Below are 21,996 nucleotides of genomic sequence, written 5' to 3' on the forward strand. Positions count from 1 at the left end.
AAGTCCCCGGCCGCGCCGCTCGGTGTCGCGGTTCGGTGTCGCGGCCGCCTGGAGGCCGGCCCGGCTCTGCCTGCTCGCGGGGCAGCCGCGTGTGCTCGCCGCCCGCGCCCGGCGGGGGCAGTGGGAGGCTGCGGAGGCGAGCGCAGCCAGCGGGACGGGACGGGACGGGACGGGACGGGACGGGACGCGGCCGCAGGGGAGGGCTCCGGGCCGGCAGAGTGACAGCCGGGCGCGGGGAGCGCCGCGCCGCCCCGGCCGTGCGCCGGACCAGGCAAGTACAGCGGCGGGCCCGGCCGCGGCGGGAGCTGGCCCCGTGCGGTTCGCCTCGAGCGGCCGCTCGGTCCGCGCTGCCGGGCTGCGACGGGCGCGGCAGGAAGCAGCGGGCGCGCCGCCGCCGGACGAGCCCTGGGCCCGCGGGCCTCGCGGGAGCCTCGCGGGAGCCGGCCGGGCCCGCGGGGTGCGGCCCGGGGCGGGGGTGGGGGGGGGGGCATCGGCCGCTTCCTCCCTGGGCCCGGCCGGAAAGCCGCTACGGTTCGTGTGTCGTTTAAACCGGCATTGGCAGGAACACTTCTTACTGAGACTGCTTAATTCAAACACTTTTGAAGCAACTGATTTTCAGGATAAAACCGGTAACATTCCTAGAAGACTCCTTTCTGCTGGAAGACCTGCTGCAGGAGGCACGAGGGCTCTGACTGTAGCAGAAACCTCAGTAGCTGGGACACGTTTACTTCGATCTGAGAATCTGTCCCAATAAGCTTGCTCTGAGCCGATGCTGAGCTGCTCCTGAATCTCAGGTTTCATTCTTTAAAATCTATTCCCAGCACATACGGATTCTCAGAGAGAACTTAATAGCAATTCACGATGAAGACTCGGAACCAGAGAGTCAGAGATGTAGGACTGGGAGCGAGCAATTCTCATTAGGCGCTTTTGTCTCTTTGGTGTTTTTGTCAAGGTGTCTGTTCTCAGTGATCCCTGTAGTTTCTGTCTGCTATAAATGGGAAAATATCTGAAGTTGCTTGCAAACTATGATTTGTAGCTCATCAAGTCATGAGAAAGTACTGCATTCGTTACAGGCCGAAATGACGTGTTGTTGTGCCCTTTGCTGTCCTTTGTCATCTCAAGCTTTCTAAAGAGAGCCTAGTCTAACTGTTCATCTGCACCTCCTCCTCAGTGCAGCATACTGGACTCCAACTTCCAAGTTCTTTTGAAAATCCACGTTGAGGCACCTGCTCTTTTTCAATACACATGTTCGTTGTGTGGTTGCCTCTAACAGTCTTATTGAGTGTCAAAGAGTAGGTATTGTGAGTTATGTTGCTGCAGGTCTTACATTTGGTATCATCACTTGGAGAAAGAAATAATTAAAAGCAGCAGTAATAAGAAATGATTTCCCAACTTCTTTTCAAATTTCGATACAAAATCAGTCGATGAACTTCTGCTTTGCTTTTTCTTTGTTTTTTAATGCTTATCTCATTTTAGTTTGCAGTTATAGCCAATGCTTTAAATCAGAAAGAACAAGTCGAGCTGGACTTCAATTTAATTTTTAAAAAGTCCAGTTCTAAAACAGGGAGTTGTCCTTTACCTCTACAATAGCAGCAAAGGTGAATTAAGCAGTCTGAGGTAGAAATGACTATCATCTATGTTCTGGGCATGAGTTACACTTTGACTGTTACACTTTAACTGTTTTGCAAATTATGCCTGTAGATGAAGTAGGACCCTAATTTATTTAGAAGTCCATTACAGGTGTTACAATTTTTCTTGATACTAAATGGAATCTTTTCAATCACATTATTTCTTCCCGATAGACAGGAATGAGCAACGATCTGAGCATGTAACTTGGGCCAATAAACAGGGCTGCTTCCAGCACTGATAAAGATTTCTTTCATAGTTTTTAGGAAAGTCACTTCTGTCATTTACACTTTATTTCCTCGTACATATTGAGATTACTAGGTTTGCTGTGAACTTAGTATTCTCTGTGTGTTGTATATTCCTCATTAATGTTTATCATCAGATATAAAGAAAAACTGAAGAGCCAGCAGACATGAAAGCTGTTGTCATTTTTTTCATCTTCTCTTGTGTTTAGATTATAGGCCACAACTCTTGTCTTTTTAAAACAAACAAATAAAAGGTTTGTTGTTTCATTAGAACTATGGATTAACTCTTTTTTTTTTTATCAGCACATGCAGAACATTTTTCCTATGAGGGAGATATTTTTTTCTCTGTCATCCGCTGATTCACATGCGCTTATGCGATACAGGATTCTTTGCCAAAGTTTTATGAGTTTCTTGGAACTCCAGTCATGGGACACTATTACCTAACAATGGACCGAAAAGCAAATACTTCCTCTCTTGTGAACACCAGGAAAAAAAAAAGGGAAAGAGTGTTGTGTGCTGGAGCGCTTTGCCCTTTTTCTCAGCAGCAGAAAAAGCATTTATGTTCTACTGTGCTCAGCCATGTTTTGTCTATTTCCAAATGTGTACAGCTTAGCTCTTGAGTGTTCATGAGAAATTCATTTTTAAAGTATGTCTTGTATTTCTGGATAAGTAGTAGCTACTGCAGATAAGATCACAAAGAAGTTTCCATTCTGGTCTTCGATTTTCACTCAGTGTTCTCATCCCTTTACCTCTGAGATTGACATCTTCCATGTTTAATCTTTGGAAGCTTGTTTTAAAGTATGGCTAATCATGCATGTGAGAATGGAAATAGTGTCAGGGGACATGCCTTTTTCTGATGAGCACTGCGAGTTGGGATATGAGTTAATTATCTTGGAGCTGAATCTGACATGCTGAAGTCATGGTTTACTATATTAGAGGCGGTAGCGTTGTTAAATACGTTGAAGAAATTAAGATTCTTTTGCTACAGTTCTCATCAGTTTTATTAATAAATAAATCTATATAAATCAAAGGTCTGTTGTTCTTTCTGTAAAAAAAAAAAATGTGGTATTTCTGTCCCTTACTCAGCTGGAAGGTCGAGCTCTTGCCTATCTTGTGTTCATTCTAATTGGCAACAAATATGCAGTAGCTGAGCTTGAGAATCTTGCTAGTTGCGAGAATCTTGCTTCTTGCTTTGAGACGAGTTGTTTAAGGGAATATGGCTTTGGTAGCATGCCTTTGAGGCTACACAATCTTATGTATACAGTGCTCATACGCATACTTCCAAAAGGTCATTAAACTTTTCCAAAGCTAATTACTTAACAAGGTTATACCACAGCAGAGTTTCTGATCTGTTGCCAATTCCTTGTGTCTTGTGTGCTGGTGAAACTCAAATCTGTTTTAAGTGTCAAGGGCTGTCCTACTACTGTAGCTGAATTAAAGCTCAACTTCACTATGCTTCAAGAATTCTAATATATAAAAGCTGCATAACTTTCCTTCTCTGAAGTTGTGCTCATTGTCTTATATGATGATATATGTTTTACAGCTTCTAATTATTCGCTGTTTTAACGAATCTGCATTCTGTTGAAGCAAAACTTAGAGGTCTTTGCTCAGAACTTTTTCTCTAACTACGGTACTGGAGATAGGACTTGAGGAAATCGTATTACAATCAATAGATCAGACACACCTTGCTCTTAAATTCTTCCAGTTATCTGAGAGGAATCACAGGGCTCCAGAGGCATGCTGATACTTTGGTCTGGGGCTTACTCTTTAAATATGTTGCATACTAGAAATGTTCCTTTTCTAGTAGCTGAAATAAGTAGGCCCACTGCTGAAGTCAATCTAGTATCCTCTGTAATTAAAATTTTACAAAGAAGTCATCTAGCTCATTTGTGTTGTTCTTACTCTGCTACACATCTTGTTGAACAGCCTTTAAAGGGATTGGGCACTCCAGGAGATCTGAATCCTAACATCTAGCAAAGTAGCAGGACAAACTGCATCCTTACACTACTTGGGACACTGATGTGAGCTTTTAATAATGTCTTTTGTTGGCAGAATTTCAGCACGGCTTGACCTTCTGAGCCTGGCTAGTGTCAATGATGGCAAGATTCCTACGTGCTGTACTGCATACCCTGTGGATCCTTTTGTTTTCGTATGCAACAAGCAAAGGTATGTTTATTAATGTTTTAAGTTACTTTATTAAAGTTTTTTCCAACATCTTTTTCTCATGACTAGGAATAACTAGCAGGCATCACTATTGCGATTAATTAACTAATAAAAAATTTGTCTTAGATCTCTTCATTTATTGGCCTTTTCCATATGGGCAAGAAGAAAAAAATAATTTGCAAGAAGGAGAAACTGAGGTTTGAAAAGACACCTCTGTACTTGCACATTGTCTAATCTATACTGGGCACCATGCTGCAAATAGGATGCTCAACAATAAACCAGTAACATCTCTGTAGAAATCTCGTAAGAGTAGAAAACATTAGTCTCGAATTTGTTCATTTTTATAGCTGCCACTGTGTGCCATGTGGGCTAACCAGTAATAGACCTGCAGGAAGCTATGCTCATGAAAAAGAACAGGAGCCTATAGATCTACTGTCAAAAGGCATCTGCCAGTATGTGTTCTCCAAAGTGTGCAAAAATGCTGAATCAGAAAACTGAGTTGGCTGGATTTGAATGGATTTGGAAGGCATTTGCTTTCAGACAGTATGTATTCTGATTTCTGCCTGTACATGGGGCCAGATGACTTCCGTCTGATCTTCCGTCACTACGCCTTTCATTTGGTCTGGCAAGATGTTTAGCTGCATCATGTTTTAGTGCTGCTTCTTAGATGATGGTTATATGATACAGTTCAACTCGAAGGATCTGAACGTGCATTTTGCTGGTATCTGTTAAAGATATTTCATTATAAAAAGAAGTTAGAAATATAAAATCATGTTTTCTGACAATGCATCTTCATTCTCTGAAAAAGAAATCTTACATCTAGCTTTTAAGTTATTCCACAGTAGTCTATGGGAGGGGTTACAGTTTGGTTTTGGTTGGCTGTTCTTAAAAACCAAAATAGTAAAATAATAATAATAATAGACTGCCCCCCCCCCAAAAAAAAAAAAAAAGATTTCTTAGCCATATGGCCCTAGTATACTGCAGGAAATCTTGTAATTTTGATTAATAAGAAGAGTAAAGGTTTGCAGGAGTATAATTTCTATGTCATCTGATTTAGGTAATCCCAGTTTTTCTGTAAATTATCAAGGTTTAATTTTACATCTTTTTTTCCACTAGGTAACTACATGTTTCAAGTTTCTTTATTATGTTACTCTAGTTGAGGATTAAAAAAGAAATCCAGCATTTCAATTCCCTTTTCTAACTACATGAACTGAAAACAAATTCTTTACTGTATGGGGTTTCAAAACAAAATTCTCAAATGTATGAGGTTTAAATAAAAAACTAACGTATTGTATCAGGGTTGAAAAAAGGGAAAAGGTCACAGGAAAAGAATACAGAAAATAAGTCAGAGTCCTAGAAAGACATGAGGATGCTGAAAGGCAAGATAAATTTGCTAGCTTAACACAGCAGGAACAGCTTTGTTTAATTCCAGTACTCTTGAAAGCGTAAGATCATTAATACATTGGAAAATAATGAAATTCATCTTTTAAAAGCCCATCATGAAGTGAACAATAAAAATATAAAGGACAGCAAAATATAAACAACAGTAACAAGGTAAACAGGTAATGGGTCTATTAAAATAAATGAGCAGTGTGTCTCTCATGATATTATAGAAGTTTAATCTTTAACTTGTTGATGTTCTGATGATTTGGGGTTGTTTGTTTTTTGTTTCGTTTTTGAAGAACCATGGACCATTCAGAACAAAAGGGAACTAAACATGGTGCTGCCATCCAGAAAGGATATGAGTGATAGTTCTTATCTACAAGATAATTATCTAGCCATAGTAACTAAAGAAAAACATTTTCTAAATATTTGAATGATGATGAAACCATGAGCTGCAGTCAGTTCTAGGTTTGCAACCAGTCGGTATACTAGGCAATTTAGGTTATGATTTTCACCAAACTTTAGAATGGTTCCTTGGTGTTGCCATAAATCTTCATTTTCATAAGTGAGCTTCACTAAGATTATTGAGCTTACTCCAGTGATCCAGGACTGCTTGTTAATGAAGTTTTATGGGAGGCCTTCTAGGAAGGCAAATGAAAGTGATACATGGGTTTGAATGAGGAAAAAAGCCACCCATTAGCAGTACTAAACAATTAAGTGTTTGAGTCAGGTTTTTACTGAAGTACTGCGTGGTCTGGTGGTAGATAAAGTGGTATGTAATGTATCACTGTACCCACTAATAGAGAGTTGGCCATCATGTATGTTGCATTTGCAGATACTGTACTAAATCAGAGTATGCAGAATTTGCATGAGAAAATTCAGGACAACAGAAAATTAGAAGTGTAAGAATAAGAATGAAATTAGGTATTTATGAGAACAAAAACTTTCAGAGGAATAATCTAGAACAGATTATTCCCACTGGAACCCACTGGGAAGAAGTCATCTTTGAAACTGTAGTGGCTGAAGAACATTACAGGATGTGAATTGTTGTCAACTAATCTTGAATTTGCAATGTAAATGACAAGAATGGAGAGTTGGTGATGTGCCCGGCTGTATAAGCAAAATTATTTACATACCATAGAGAAATGAAATCATGTCTCTATGTGTCCTTTATATAACTGCCACAAGAAAACTTCTAGCAGCCTCCCTAAAGAAACTCAGAAAAATAACAGTTGATAGAATTATAAAAATCAACCAAAGCTATTCTGAATTTTTATAGGGAATTTTGATGTACAGCAGGAAAGAAGGAATTAGATCTGCAATGGGGAACTGTTCCAGGGAGACAGAGGGTATGCACTTGGGAAGCTTAAAACAGTTGTGGATAAAGTACAAATTCAGGTGTGTAGGCAGTGGTTTTGGTCTAAATCTGTTAATTATCTGCATTTTTGGCTTTTGAACCTTTTGTGTATAAAAGATAGGCTGATGCTCTTTTATGATAAAAATTTGGTGGTTTAGAGTTTGCATAATTAAAACTTGGCATTCATCAGAACCTCGCTCTCAAAGACGTTGTCTCCAGAAAGGTAGAGATACTTGGTAACATGCATCTCTTTCCATTTTACACAGAACATGAAAAAATTGCTTACTTCCTTTATAGGGGCTTTATGCTTCTGTTTAGAGGGAGAACTAATGTTTATGCCTAGTTCAACTTATTCCTTGGATTTTCTTGCTTCTTATTGTGTGCTACTTCTCCCTACTTACAGCTACAGGACACATACAAGAATTTGGATGCTTTAGTGACTTTGCAAAAGAGCTCGTTTGTGACTGGAAGGTGCCTGCACAGACAAACTGCTCCGAAGAATACCTGCTCTACTACAGGGAGGAATTTTTATTTCACCAGTGAGTGTTTAATAGGGTTTACCTTCTTTACTGTTGGAACGTTAAATACCCTACAGCCGTTATCAGCTTTGATTTCTTTCCTCTGCTATGAGTGCCTGCAACTAAATATAGTCAGGACTATCCTCCTTGCAAGGAGGGAAATGTTTTGTTGCAATTAACAGTGTGCTCTGTTCAGTGGGCTAGTCTTTGACAGACCTCTGCGTTCTTGGTACAGAGGGTTGGTCAAGTACTGCTTGTAGGAGTTGTAGGGCTCTCATAAGTTTACTAAACCTTCACTTCATGAGAAACATCAAATGATTTACCAGGCTGTAGCCTGTGTAAAATGAAGTCTCCCTTGGAGCATCAGTGAATATTTCTGTATACAGTGTAACTTGGTATTCATGAACACACCATTTGCACTGCTCTACAGCCAAGGCAGTATTCTTGTCATCTTCTACAGAGGAACATACATCAGAGCTTTCCTAGTCCTCTCCATAGAGGGGAGCAGTATGATTTCTCCATTGAGACTTCCCAATACCTTGATTTGCACTGCAATAAAACTGTTCCTATACTAGCAGAGCATCAGTCCACTCCTTTGGAGGTTAAAGTGTAGTGAAGGTTGCTTTTAGTGCTAATTTTTCTGCTCGGGATCAGTTCTTAGCTTTTCATTAGTGCAATACCAATAGGTAGCCAAGAGGTATTTGGGAAGGATGGGTCATCTGGAAGCTGCGTGGAGGGTTAAATTTTTGTTTTGGATTTGTTTGGACAGAGTGCTTCTGGGAACTGAATTTGAGCTTGCTTGTTTCAGATTTGATTGGCTCTACACATCGATAAGCTTGATTCCACATTTTGAAGAAATACTGTGCCACACTGCATAAACAATCATATCATTTTCTGCCTGTTTTTCAGAAACGTGTGTGTCCCTGAAAATGGAAAAGAGAGTTTCACATGCACTTGTACAATATATCCCGATTATTTTGTATCAGGCCTCACCTATGTTCTAGCTTTACAGTTCAATGGGACTGATATGTGGAATTACAGTGTTACACCAGCCCTGGTTGGTAAGACATTGTTTATTTTGTCACAAGGATATCTGGTTTCAGGCTTTGCAATCTTAGCTAACTCCTCATTAATGACACCGGAATGGTTTTTCCTTATTAGATGTTAAGTGTCATGCTGGCTTGAATTAAAACTCCATTTGGTGTAGATACCTGATCCTGGACAAGATTCTAAAGGAAACAATATAAGTAATGGGGCAAGCAGAATGATTATTCCTCTCAGCTGCCAGCCATCCACAGTTTGTGGACTTAACAGTGTATTTAGTGCATTTCACTAGTGGCTGTAGAATTCAGGGATGAAGAGGATACTAGACTATCCCTACTCAAATTCTTCCGTTCTCTGTCATCCTCTAATTTTTCATGCTGTTGAATCATGCCCGTGAACAGAGCTTTTTCCAGTAATTGTTGGATTACAACAAACCATGGTAAAAGGTGAATGACTGCTCTTTCACGTGACAGAGCATAAATACAGTTTATCTCTGTCAGCACCTATTTTGTTTAAACCAGTGTGTGTTCATAACACTGTCATCTCAAACACTCAGAAGTCTTCCATGTACCTTGGGTGGGCATTGATCTACAGCAGCGAGCCAGTTCCTTTCCTACCCAGTGTCACTGCTGCTCCGCAGCAGAATAAGCAGGAGCCTGCATCTAAGACTCAGGTAGCCAGGACAGTCTGGCTGCAAAGTGGTCCTAAGCTCTCTGCCTACCCTACAGCACAGCGTGTTGTTGTGAGGGTACAAGTTGTTATCATTTCTGCAGGTTGAAAGCTGCATCCAGTGCACCAAAAATAGGACTTGAAGTTTGTTCAGCCAGCTTGAATATTCAATGCATGATAACAAAGACCATGCAGTTGCTCTGTCTTGGCCTCTATATCCTTGCACTATAGTGTAGTGAAAAGGTCTAAAATTGAATGACTCTGAGATTCTGGTCTCTGGTGAATATCTTTATCTCTGCTTCTTTCCGTCAGTGCTGTCTCATTGCCTTGTTCTCCTTGTGTTTTTTTTTTTGTTTGTTTGTTTGTTTGTTTTGTTTTAATATACAGTTAAGCCAAGGGCCCCCAGAAATCTTGCCGTTGAGAAAGCTGAAAATGGTAATTTCAATCTGAGCTGGGAGGAGAGCTATACCCCTTCATCCATGCTCTCTGGACAGCCAGTCATCTTTGAAATAAAATATTGGAGCAAACAGCACCCAGGAGAGGTAAGAGAAAACCAGTCTCTTCATTTTCTATCTATGGAGCTTCGAGGGTTAAAAAGTGTCTTTTTTTAAAAGAAGTCTCGAAGGACTTTGAAACCATGTCATGACTAATGGTGTAAGGGTCAGAAAAGGAATGTTCCTGAGCACACTTGCTACTGATCACATTCCCTAAAGGTGGTTCAAACTGAACTTCATGGGACTGAAATTCTGCTGACTAGTACCCCAAAGTGTCTGGTGATTACATTAGACAGGGAAGAGATCTAAAATACAGTACTTCTGTTACCCAAACTTAATTTTCTTTTTAGACATCAGGAAAACTTATGATGCAATTGGTATCTAACTACTTCCACTAACCCTTCTTCCCATAAAGAAATCAGTGAACTTCCTTACTTTCTTTTCAGGTTTCTATAAAATCAATTAACTACCAGGCAAAAAGCTTTGAAATTACTGCAAGCTCCTTGCAGAGAGGCTATGATTACATTGCAAGTGTACGGTGCAAGTATACAGACTACCCAGCCTACTGGAGTGACTGGAGTGACAGAGTTGAATTTCACTGTGGTAGGTATTGTAGCAAATAGCAGCTTGATAAAAGTTTGGTACAGTTTTATAAACCCTGTTGTATATATGCCACTGCCTTTTAATTACCAGAGGAGAGTTACAAAATTATTATCTTCATCCGTTTGAATATATTGTGGATCAATCTTTAAAGGCTTCCAAGGAGACTCAATGTGAAAAAGCAGCTCTTGGGGAAACTGAGGAAGAGAAGACCAAGTTGGATCATTCAGTCTTGTGGAAAAGAAGGCTGAAAGGGAATGTATTTGTTCTCTTTGCATATTTCATGAAGTAGGCAGCAGGAAAGAAGTCATGTTTAAACTAAAAAGCAATGTTTACACAAGTGGGTATAAATGAACAAGAGATACTTAGGAAATTAAGCAATACTTTAACTATTAGACGGCTGACTTTTTAAAAGAAAAAAAAAAACAACAAACTGAAGAACAGTGAGCGTAAGAAGCATAGCTGCACTACAGCAGAGATGATAATGCCATTCCAGAAACCATGTGGCAGGTTTGTCTCAGAGAGCTGACAAATGGTTTCACAATTCATGTGGTCTCCCAGTTCCTTAATCACCAACAGTAAGTGACTGAAGTACCTGCATTGACCTTTCAGACATGACACATACTATTGCCACTGGTAGCTGCATATGTTCTGTTTATCTGCTATGGCTTTATTTTACATCCTCTAAAGTAGCATTGCTTTAATATGCAAAAGAAGAACACCATGTTAGGAATGTTTTAACAATTCGTGTCCATAAAGAACAGTCCTGTCTGCCTCTGGGCCCTGCACTGGCAATTTAATTCTTGAACCACAGATGCAGTGTGTCCCAGTCTCCCCCTCATTCTAGTCAATTTATCAAGTCTTCAGAAAATACTCCTCAGATTTATGAACCTGTTTGCTTTTGTTATTCCGGACTTCTATTTCTAACAGTTACAGCCTTTTTTTTTGTCTTCTTCGAGATTAACTTAACACTGCTATAGGTGTGACTGTCCCTGTGAATGGCTGGTGAAGAATGTTTTAATTACTGGTGAAGTGTCAATAAGAAAGCTATTTGTGTTTGTATGAAGTCTTTGATGTCTGGGGGTTTCAGAACAACTGATAACAACTAGTGACTGTTATGGGATACTATGCAAGCCTCTGATACCTGGCCAAGTGGCCAAGATATTAAGAAGAAGAAGAAAAAAAGAAGCTGAAGGACAGCTGGGAGACAAGACCTGCAGGGGATGTTCTATAAACTTGATACAGTGCCAAAGGAGTACAAAGGGGAAGGACGAGAAAAAAACTTGGAGAGGAAGACTACAAGCCTTCAGCATGAAAGACCCCTAGAGACCCCCAGAGGGACCACTGGAGACTGATGCGCATGCTCCAGTAGGAGGGACTGGACCCTGGAAGCTAATTATAATAACCTGTTTTTTTTACAAGTCATAATGAATATGTATTAGTCTAGGAGCATAAAAATCAGCTACTTGATGTAACTGGTGTACGTCCTGGTGGAGCGGAGACTCCCGGTGCACCCAGCGCTGTTTGCTTACCTCTATTCTTTTAATAAATCCTATTTTTTTATTTAATCCTATTTTGAAGACTGAGCCATTTCTAACAACCAGAATTCATGTTGTCAGTACTTATGTTTATATGCACATATAGACATAAATATATATTTTTATTTAACAGATTATCAAGTAACATCTGAAGACATTCTGCAGATGGCTGTTCCTATATCTTGCATCCTGATCATGGCAGTAGCTGTAACTTGTTATTTCTGTTTTACCAAGTATGTATCAATGTTCACAGGTTTTATAGACCAGCAGTTTGCACAGATATCAGTATTGCCCTTGCTTAGTTGAATGTCTAGTAGTACAGGAATCTAATGACTTACTTTTCCTCAGCATGTTTATCTCAGACTCTATGAGCAAACATAAATCAGTTGTACTGTCATTTTGTGAAAAGAAAATCGAATATTTTCTACTAATCTTACTAGAATGGGCTTGTTAGAGTATCCAAAACAGGTTGCATTTATAGGTCTGTCAGTTTTACACTCAGTCTTTGCTGCAGTTCCAGTAATGATGGTTAAATATCACTGGAAAAAAATGAAAAGAAATACTGATAATGTGAAAGTCGGATCCTATCTGTCTCACACAGCATTTTAAACGTAATTAGAAAAACATATGACTGTGGTTGTGCAGAGCAGTCACGCACAGAGCATAAACATCTTTGTACTAGGTTAATGAAAAAGCAGCATTTGGAGATATACGGAACAAGCACTTCCTCTTTCTGCAGTGCAGATGGCTAAGAGGGAGAGAAGAACAGAAGAGAGAAGTGTACACTGATCAAACCAAGATACAGTTAAAGCAAACAGTTTTAATTCTTGCCTTGCAGAGTGAAGAAAGAATGGTGGGATCAAATCCCAAATCCAGCAAAGAGCCATCTGGTCGTAAAAAATGTCAAGGTAACTTACGGGCTTTGCAAAAAATACCTTTTCCTGATCACCAGAAATAGAATACATAATAAATGCTCTTGGCTGGCTTGTACATGAAATACGAAATACAGTTCATGTGTTCTAAAACTCATTTCTGTTCTTATTAGCTTTCAGTCTTGTGCTACATCGATGAAATTAAGTTCCCTTTCCATGACATAAAGCAGAGTCATATGGAAAAACAAATGTAAGTAACATTAACCAGAAGGGGGAGGGACACACCTCCACTTTACGGCATAAAATGTTTTCCTATTACATAAACATTAACTGTCCTTTCCTTTTGATTTCCAAAAATAGAATTTGCAAAACCTGTCTGTCTCAAAGTTTGTCAAGCCAAAATTTCAAGGGAAAAGATAACATCAGAAACGCTGAGAAATCTTGCAGTTGCCGTAGCAAGACTGGAGAGTGGTTTCCAAAAGGCAGTAGTGCAGTTTTAACCCCTGAGACAATTCTCATTGAAGAGTCTATAGAAATCTGTGAATGTTTAACAGACATCGAAGCTGAGAGCCAGGAAGAAACTCATGACCAGATCACCATGTTTGAGTCTTGTGAGACCAGTGTCAGTGCTTTCAGGGAGCACAATGAACACAACGATGCACTAGCTAACATGTTCATTGAGCTCTTGGAAGATGAAAACAACATGAAAGATGATAAAGATCCAGATGTCATCACAAGAGAAAATAAAACCTTTGAGAAACTTGAGTCAAAAAGTGAGTCTCAACGAAGTCCTACAGAAAGCACAGCCCAGAGTCAGCAGACATACGGTATTTTTCATAGAGTTTCCCCTTTCACCAGAGCCTCTCAAGATGGGTACAATTGCAGTATAACCAGCAAGAAGTCAGTAGAATCAGAAGAATCCTTTGAATCTGGCTATCAGAGCTCCAGCACAAATTCTGCTTCTCTGGATGCAAGAGATTCTCCCCATATGCTTCATCAAAGCCTTTTTCTGTGCAGTTCTGAAAGTCAGCGTAACTCATCTGTCCTGATGGAGGAATCTCCAAATAAACTAGCCTTTGTGACCAACAAAGACAGAATAAGCAACCCTGCATACAAGAGCTTTGACACCCTTGTGTCTCCATCTGGGGAACCAAGTAATTCTGCATACAAGAGCTTTGACACCCTTGTGTCTCCACCTGGGGAGCCAAGTAGCTCTGCATACAAGAGCTTTGACACCCTTGTGTCTCCACCTGGGGAGCCAAGTAGCTCTGCATACAAGAGCTTTGATACTCTTGTGCCCACATTCAGGGAGCCAAGTAGCTCTGCATACAAGAGCTTTGATACCGTAATGTCTCAGTCTATGGCAAACAGTAGCTTGACCATGCATTTTGAAAATGTGTGTTCCTCACTGCCTTTGACCCAGCTTTCAGAGACACCAGAGCTTTGCTGCAGAGATCAAGTTTATCGACCCCCTAGCAATCAGTCATGTTATACCAACTGCAGATCTCCCTGCAATGAGCTTGATTTTCAGAACACCTGTTCAGAACATACTGATTCTCCATCTTTCTCCACACGTGCAAATGATGGAGTTTCAGCTTTCCTACCAGAGGAGGAAATACATAAGCAAGTAGCATATCAAAATGTTCAAAAGACAGCCAACATGCTTTCTTGTCCTGTTGGACCTCAACCATCTGGTTATCAACCTTTTGATACTGCAGTTAAATGTAATGGTATATACTTTGACAATGACAGTGAAATTATCTCTAAGTCATTGTATGAGCCCTTCATTCATGTGTTGTACAACAACCTGAGAGAAACACCGCCAGATACCATAATCCATGAATCTGACCAGAATATAGATGACCATGTATGTTTGATTGTACAGGGCAATTGTACAGATTGTGGCATTGTCCCAGGTGTATCCTCTAGTGAGAATATCACACACAGTAGTGTGTGCTCTAACGAGCTGCCAAGTGATAGCAAAGATGAAAATGCCAGCAGAGGCAAACAGCCGTTGCATTTGTTAGAGGTGAACTGTCAAGATTTTAACAACGGAGAAAGAACTCTAAAGGGAACAAGCTTTAATGGCTATAACTGTAATGGTAAAGGAATGCAAGAGGACAGCAGTAACAAGCTAAATACTGTCCTGTGCCCCACACATAACCATTTGAGGAAGTTTGAAAATGAAAGGGAAAATAATCAGGTAGGAAGCAGAAGGTGTGGCTCAACAGCTAATTTGTCAGAAGAATCACTAGGCAGCATTGAGCTGAACTTAAAATCTGCACAGCCACTGGGGCTCTTGGTCTCAGACAAGCTGTCAGCTCCTCTTTGTATGGATAACCACTGCCCTTCTGATTTTCTCACTGTTAACACTGGGGGTTGTAGACTGGCACCTGCAGTTAAAAAAAGACCAGCAGAACTACTGAGGGAAAACAACAGGAAGAATGAGAAAAGAATTAAACTTTTACATGCTCTTGCCCAAGAGGACAACTGTTACATGAAGGTAGCCTAGTCATATTTGCCAAGAGAACCACACCAGCCTCTGGAAATAAACTGTGTGGCAAATTGAAATGGTGCTTATTCGTCCAATTTTGCCTAAAGTGAGGGCTACTACAGTACAAACGTGGATTCACTGGGTTGTAACACATACTTGCTGCAAAGGTGGCAGCTGGTATGTGAGGCAGGCCATTGGGGGACAGCAGGGGCTGGCACCTAATGTAGCTGCAGCTCTGTCAGGAAAGCACAGAACTGAAGTTTCTCTGGCTATGATCATTTCTTGAAAGTGAGCAGGAGCTGCATAAACTAGGAGTTCTTATTTGGCACAGCTCCTGGGGTTGGTTACTGCTCAGGGTCTGTATGTTGTTTGGGAAGCACAAAAGATGATATGGAAGTTGCTGACCTGGAAGTGGGAAGTACGTGCAAGTCAAAGGGGAAGTGACTGCCTTGCATTGGTGGAATTGCATACCTTCCGTTATTTGTTTATTGGAGGGGGTGCAGGGGGTGTTTCTGTGTTCCTGGCACCAGCATGTGGTATATGTTTTTATACTTCTTTAATCAAGATCTGAAATAAAGATTACTGTCATTTGGGCTTAAGAAATTGTTATTGATGATCAGCCTCTTACTTTAGAAGTAAGCAGTTGTTTCATACTTACACAGCTGTAAATGGAATGACTGAACTTTTCTAGGGCATTAGCATGTAGTTTGGTATTGTAAATTCTTCACTAGTATGTTGGCAGTAGCACAAAACAGTTAAGTAATTTTATGTGTATAAACATACATACATATGTTCTCGTTATTTAGAAACCCCTATTAGTATTAACATTCATGAACAAAGATGGAAAGAGTAGTGCTAAGAGTGGATCTGTGGATGCTGCGCAGAAACTCATTTGACGTGTTTTGTAAAACTTTCATCCTGCAACTCTTTTGATATTTCAGGTTGGCCCAGCAGTAGAGGTATTCATGCATCAATTTTACAGCATAAAAAAAAAAGTATGTAAGCCCTGGAAGGAGGGTTGCAGTGAAGTGCCTGTATTCAGATGCAATATTAACTCTTGTGTAGGCACTGATTTATAGGCCACTATGGTGCTGATGAACATGTTAATATTGTTTTTAATTGAAAATACATGGTTGACTTTTATTTCCACATGGATGAGATTTAATCCTCAGAAATACTCTTAGAATCATAGGATCATTGAATCATTAAGGTTGGAAAAGACCTCTTAAGTCCAACCATTAACCTAGCACCTAACCTAAACTCTTCTTGGAGGCAGGCAGTGCTGAAGTGGAATGGCTGTGGGGCAGAAAGATGAAGAGGCATGCCAGGACCCTTCAAACAAACCCTTGCTGAAATGGTGGAACAGGAACATGCACAGAGGTCATGAGCTGTCTCATGAGCTTGCTGACTCACTTCCCTATGTCCTAATGAAGTCAAGTTTAAGCAAAAATCCACAGCTACTTACTATGGCTACTCAGCATGGGTTACTCACTATTTGCGGTAGTAGCACAGGGCTTTTAGGGGAGGCACAGGGGCACAAGTGGTATTTTCTTCCCCTTCTGCCCCTGCACTGTCCCCTGTGCTCTGGAGGGAATTGTCCTGGAAGGCCTGCATTTGGCTGTAGCAGCCAGGAGAGCTCTGCTCGGGCAAGGATTGGAAAGCTGTTTGCTGTAGTAGTTCCCCTGCGGAGCCCCAGCTTCACTCTGCTTTTCCCTGTTTTTTGTTTTTTTCCCCTACATAGTAACCTTCCCCCCCCATCTGCTTGTTTCTGTTGGATGACTTTCTGTGCTAGGGTGTTCTACCTGTGCTTTTCCCTTCAGTATTACTCTGGTGAAATCAAACCACAGCTCTTCAAGCAGAGGGAGCCCTACTCCTGTGCCTTTGCAGAACCCAGAACTTGTGTTAAACATCAGGACTGTCTGGGCAGCTGGCCTGCTAATCCCCCTATCCTATGTCAGGCACAGTGCATGCATGACTGAAGTGTGATCTAAGTCAGTGTTCCATCTCCCACTTCACATTTGCAATCTAGAGCAATTGCTAGGCTATATAACACAGGTATGTTTCAAATGACAAGTTTCTGACTTTACTGGGAGTGTGCAAGAGTTCTGACTTTCAGCAGGCTTCCAGGACTGCCAGTGTGATGTATTGGCCTGAGTCACACCTCTGAGGGCCTAGTCTGTGTTTGCACAAGCAGCTTATCCTCCCAGGAGAGGAGCTTCAAACCTAGAAGCTGGGGCCCTGCAGGCCTTTTTAGCTAGTAGGGGGTCCCTACCAGTTCGGTGAATTACCTCTCGCAGTAAATGTATTTTCTTTTTTTTTTTTTTTTTTTGTTCCCAGTTTGTTTTGAAAGACTGCAATGCAAATGGAGGCTTGTGCTGAGTTTTAGCCTAGTTATAAAGCCATTTATTACTCACTCGTAGTCATTCCCCCTTCATACATATCATCCTTACCTGGCTGCCTACCAAGTATTAGTAACCTGACTCATCATTGTCATGAATGAGTGAAACAGGTTCCTGAGAAAAGCAGGTGTATTCCCAGTTCAGGAGAAACTAGTTCTGGTTAACTGTTTTACTTTTGCAGAGAATGTCACAGGCTTTTTTTGTTTATTTTGTTTTCTAAATGTGAAGTTTAACAAGAGCAAGTGCTGTATTCTGCACCTGGGAAGGGACAACCCTGGCTCTATGCATGGACTGGGAGATGAGATGCTGGAGAGCAGCCCCGCAGAGAGGGATCTGGGGGTTTTGGTCGACAGCAAGCTGAACATGAGCCAGCAGTGTGCCCTGGCAGCCAGGAGGGCCAACCATATCCTGGGGTGCATCAAGCACAGCATTGCCAGACCGTTGAGGGAAGTGATTGTCCTGCTCTGCTCTGAACTGGTGCAGCTTCAACTCGAGTACTCTGTGCAGTTTTGGACACCACAATATAAGAAAGATTAAAAATAAATAAATAAACTGTTAGAGAGCCTCCAAAGGAGGGCTGTGAAAATGGTAAAGGGTGTGGAGGACAAGACGTATGAGGAACGGCTGAAGTCACTCGGATTGTTCAGCCTGGAGAAGAGGATACTGAGGGGAGACCACATAACAGTCTACAGCTTCCTCACGAGGGGAGTGGAGGGTCAGGTACTGATCACTTCACTCTGGTGACCAGCGATAGGACCCAAGAGAAGGGCTAGAAGCTGCGACAGGGGTGGCTTGGGCTGGATATCAGGAAAAGGTTCTTCACTGAGAGGGTGGTCAGGCACCAGAACAGGCTCCCCAGGGAAGTGGTCACGACACTGAGCCTGCCAGAGTTCAAAAAGCATTTGGACAACTCTGACAGTCTGATTTTTTGGGTGATCTTTTGGGGACACAGGAGGTGGACTTGGTTCTTGTGGTTCCCTTCCAACTCGAGATATTCTGTGATTCTTATCAATGCTCTTTAGAAATATGCACCTATATTGAAAAGGTGTTGACAAATTCCTATCAATCACAAATTTTGTCATTGCCCTTGGAAAACTAATCATAACCCCAAGAGAAGGGTGAGAGAATCATGGAGGTAGGGGGGTAAGCAGACCTGTGAAACAAGTTCCTGGGGGTAGAGGTAAGTTAACCAGGGCTGGGGGGTGTCCTCAGCTTTTTTTTTTTTTTTTTTTAATAACTTTTGTCTGCATCTTGTTATGGAATGTATGTTGTTCAAACAGGTTGCAAGGATGTCTAAGTGCTCATCCATCATAAGCTACTGTGGTGGACCAGACCCAGTACAGCCACAAACATTATCTAAGAAAACAAGTTCTGTTAGGTGTTGCTTTCCAGCAGCATAGCCAAAAACCAAAGGACTAGAGAACCAGATGTGTAAATTCCCCTACCCTGCACTGTAACATTTATCTCTGGCTGTGAAATTATGTGAGAAAGCTCTTTAGTGAATAGAGACTGAGAAGACAGTTTGCTTTCTCCTAGCCATGTCTTTTTTTGTGGGAAACTCCTTAGCATGATTTTTGCAGTTTGTACATCCGATGTGTGTAAATTTGCATTCAGATGCCTTCACACAGAGTAGGTATTTTTCTCAGAGGAACTGTGCCTGTGCAGTGCACATGCATGTGTACACATGCACACAAATATTTCCCACCCTCTGCAGACTGGTAAGAACAAATTCTGGCCTGGGCTCCCATATGGTGATGTATCATGATTACGTTAACCACAATTTTAATTTTTTTTTCACCACACTACTATTTCTGAGGTAGCCATGCTATGCTGTCAGATTTTCATGGGATCTTGCAGCCACTGCACAGAGCCTTCAAGGCCCCCCTGCCTAAACTGTGGTGATAGGGTTGGAAGTGAAGCAGTAGCTCAGCAGGAATTTGCTGACAACCTGAGGAATGAGACAAATGCACTGGTCTGGTTTTCAGCTACAGCAGTATAATCCTTACTTGGCTCTCAAAGAAGATTGCTCCAAGCAAAAGAAAACAGCATAGCAAAGAAGAGGGCACCTCTAAGGTACCTCACTAACATACTAATCAAAATTATAGTTTACCAGATTGCTGTACCTCAGTGTGTTTTCACAGAACTCCTAATAAGAGCTAGCATCAGCACCACTAATTTGCTAAGTCCTGACTACTGTCTGTCCTTTGACAAGCTGAGGAAGCGGTGTTGAGAGGAACTTGACATCTCTGTGCTGTACTCTCGCCACAGGTGCTTTGCTCTCTTTGTCTCTTGTGCTGTCCCATTTACATCCTGTCCATTTTCAGGCTTTCTACAGCATGGAATTTCCATGCACCCTTATTTCCACCCTTTACAGAAACATTGCAAGATGAAAGAAAAGAAAAACTGACCACAGTCCTGGAATGAACAGAGCAGGAGAACTGACTGCTGTGGCACTTGTAGCTTCATAGTGAGGAGGAGCAGATGGTTTTTGGTTTGTCTTGTGCTTAGCCAGAACATTTTCTGTATAACTGAACACGTACACATTATGTGTTCTGAGAGCAGAGGAGCAATTGTAACAGCAAGAGTTGGAATAGTACCAATATAACCTGTGACATGTCTTTGGTAGAGGGGTGGCCGTGTTAGACCTCTCCTGGTCCATTAATTGCGGTAGGTGCCCTAAGGAGCTCCTATCTTGGTTGCTGGTTCTGTGATGGATCAGCCGCTCCCATGGTCCTATATGTGCTTGTACTGCACTGTATTAAGAGCAAGGCACTCAAAGCAGTGTGGTGTTTGTCCTCTGCTTGAAGGTGACTGAGTCAGTGACTAACATATCACGGGGACTTTCCTACTTGCTGCTGTTTCCCCAGCTCTTAGACATGGGGGAATTTGCCATAAGCTGAAGAGTTTGAGGTTGGCTGCTTCTCTCCAGCTCAACCACTGCTGGTTTCACTTGCAGTAAACCACCCACACAGCAACAAAAATTATAACAGAGTGCGGAAGTACTGGACTGCCTTTTGGGGAAAGAATTTCCACACCTGGCTCAGGGTTTTAATCAGTCCCATTTTTTTGTCCTAGTGCTGTACATGATTGCTGTGAAAACCAGCTCTGCACTGGCTGTGGTTTGCCCTGAAGATAGTATTCTTGGTCCATGGTGAGCAGCCAGCAGAGGTCTCAAGGAGACGGCTCAAGCAGGTTTATGTTGTGTTGCATTCACTAACCAATAAACGCAACTGACAGGCTCTCGGCTTGAAAGTTATACAGGGCAGTTCATTTCTGGTGATTCTGCTCTCCCACTGCTTAGCAGAAGTGCTCCAAGAATACCTAGGCTTCCCTAATGCTGCTATACCATGGCCTTATTCTGAGCTGCGGTGGGTCTTCACAACAGACCTTGCCATCCTGAAGCAGTAGGAAGCTTCCCACTTCTGGTCAGATGACCTCTGCTGTTATTATTTGTCTCAAAAAACCTCCATCTGTGTTCTCCAGTGTGAAGGGCCAACGCATTCACCTGCTGTCCGTGTTGTCTGTATTTAGCATGCTGTCCGCCATTGCTTCAACTTCTTGCTGCTCCTAGCACATCACTTTCCAGCTTCTGCACACGCACAGTGACCGGGTAAGCAATGTGGAAACTGGGTTGTTCAGGGTTACTCTTTGCTGATCACAGAACAGCAACTAGGGGAGCCAAGCAGCTTCCTTATTTGAGCAAGAGCTTCACACCACAGCCAAAGCCACAGTAGAGCATGGAATCCCCCAGTCCCTACATTTTGTAGGAACAGCCTTCAGATTCCTCTTCTTGCTGAGCATTGTAAAAGTTTACCAGTGCTGATTTGGATGCAGATGTACTGATGTGACGTGATTTCATTGCATTAGTCCCTGGACTCTAGTGGAGCCAATAACCCTGTGTTTTGGCCTTTTTAGCCTCAAATAAAATAGCTGCTACCTTCTGCCACTTTACTGTGAACTCTTACCAGCTTCAGGGCAAAACCACAGCTTCCAGCAATAGGGACAGTCCCAGGATGGTTTCAAGAAGTCTTCTAGCTTCCCTGTGCAGAAATGTATTTTGAATTTTTGGAAACATTGGTTACTTTGGAAGAGTCTGTTTCCATGAAAACCTTGCTTATCTCCAGTGTTGTTAATATGCCTCAATGTATTGCAAGGTGCTTCTCATAAACTCTGCTTGTTTGTCCATCCCGCATACCTATTCCACTTTTTCTCCTAAGGACATAGTATGTCCCTGCCAGTGATGTGAGGAGCAGCCAGTTGTGGTAGGACTTCATGGTCTGTGGGTTTGGGAGTGAGCCAGCAACACTACTGGACTCTGTACATGCCATGCGATCATCTGTAGCTTGTGACTTGCCACATGGAGGCAGCATGCAGCACAAGCCATTAGCTTTTGCTTTGAAAGTGTTTCCACACTTGCAAGTTGAAAGTAGCTGGTGTGTTTATCACCCTATTAGAGATACCAAAAGCTGTGCAAGGTACACGGGATTGCTCTACCCAGCCCAGGGCGTGGAAGGCCTGCTGCAAAAACTTGTGGCCAGGCAGTGTGGGTGTGGCACCCTGATTCTTGACAGCTGTGATAAAACAAAGATTCAAG

At 41.8% G+C, this 21,996-nt stretch overlaps 1 protein-coding gene across 2 annotated transcripts; it reads left to right on the top strand.

The window, feature by feature from the left end:
* The first annotated feature begins 44 nt into the window (after positions 1-44).
* On the top strand, positions 45-15,606 carry IL4R (interleukin 4 receptor). 2 transcript variants are annotated; one of them, XM_027469096.3, is made up of 10 exons: positions 45-271; positions 3,924-4,037; positions 7,178-7,313; positions 8,202-8,353; positions 9,393-9,547; positions 9,946-10,102; positions 11,771-11,870; positions 12,476-12,545; positions 12,683-12,759; positions 12,870-15,606. In XM_027469096.3, exons 2-10 carry the CDS (start codon positions 3,965-3,967, stop codon positions 15,019-15,021), a joined length of 3,072 nt encoding a protein of 1,023 aa, XP_027324897.2. In that variant the 5' UTR covers positions 45-271; positions 3,924-3,964; the 3' UTR covers positions 15,022-15,606. The 2 variants fall into 2 exon arrangements, with proteins under 2 accessions (XP_027324897.2, XP_005018664.3); XM_005018607.6 differs by lacking the exon at positions 45-271 and adding an exon at positions 508-794.
* The last annotated feature ends 6,390 nt before the right edge of the window (positions 15,607-21,996 follow it).

The sequence above is a fragment of the Anas platyrhynchos genome, chromosome 15, assembly GCF_047663525.1.
Source record: "Anas platyrhynchos isolate ZD024472 breed Pekin duck chromosome 15, IASCAAS_PekinDuck_T2T, whole genome shotgun sequence".
Taxonomy (NCBI): Eukaryota; Metazoa; Chordata; class Aves; order Anseriformes; family Anatidae; genus Anas; species Anas platyrhynchos.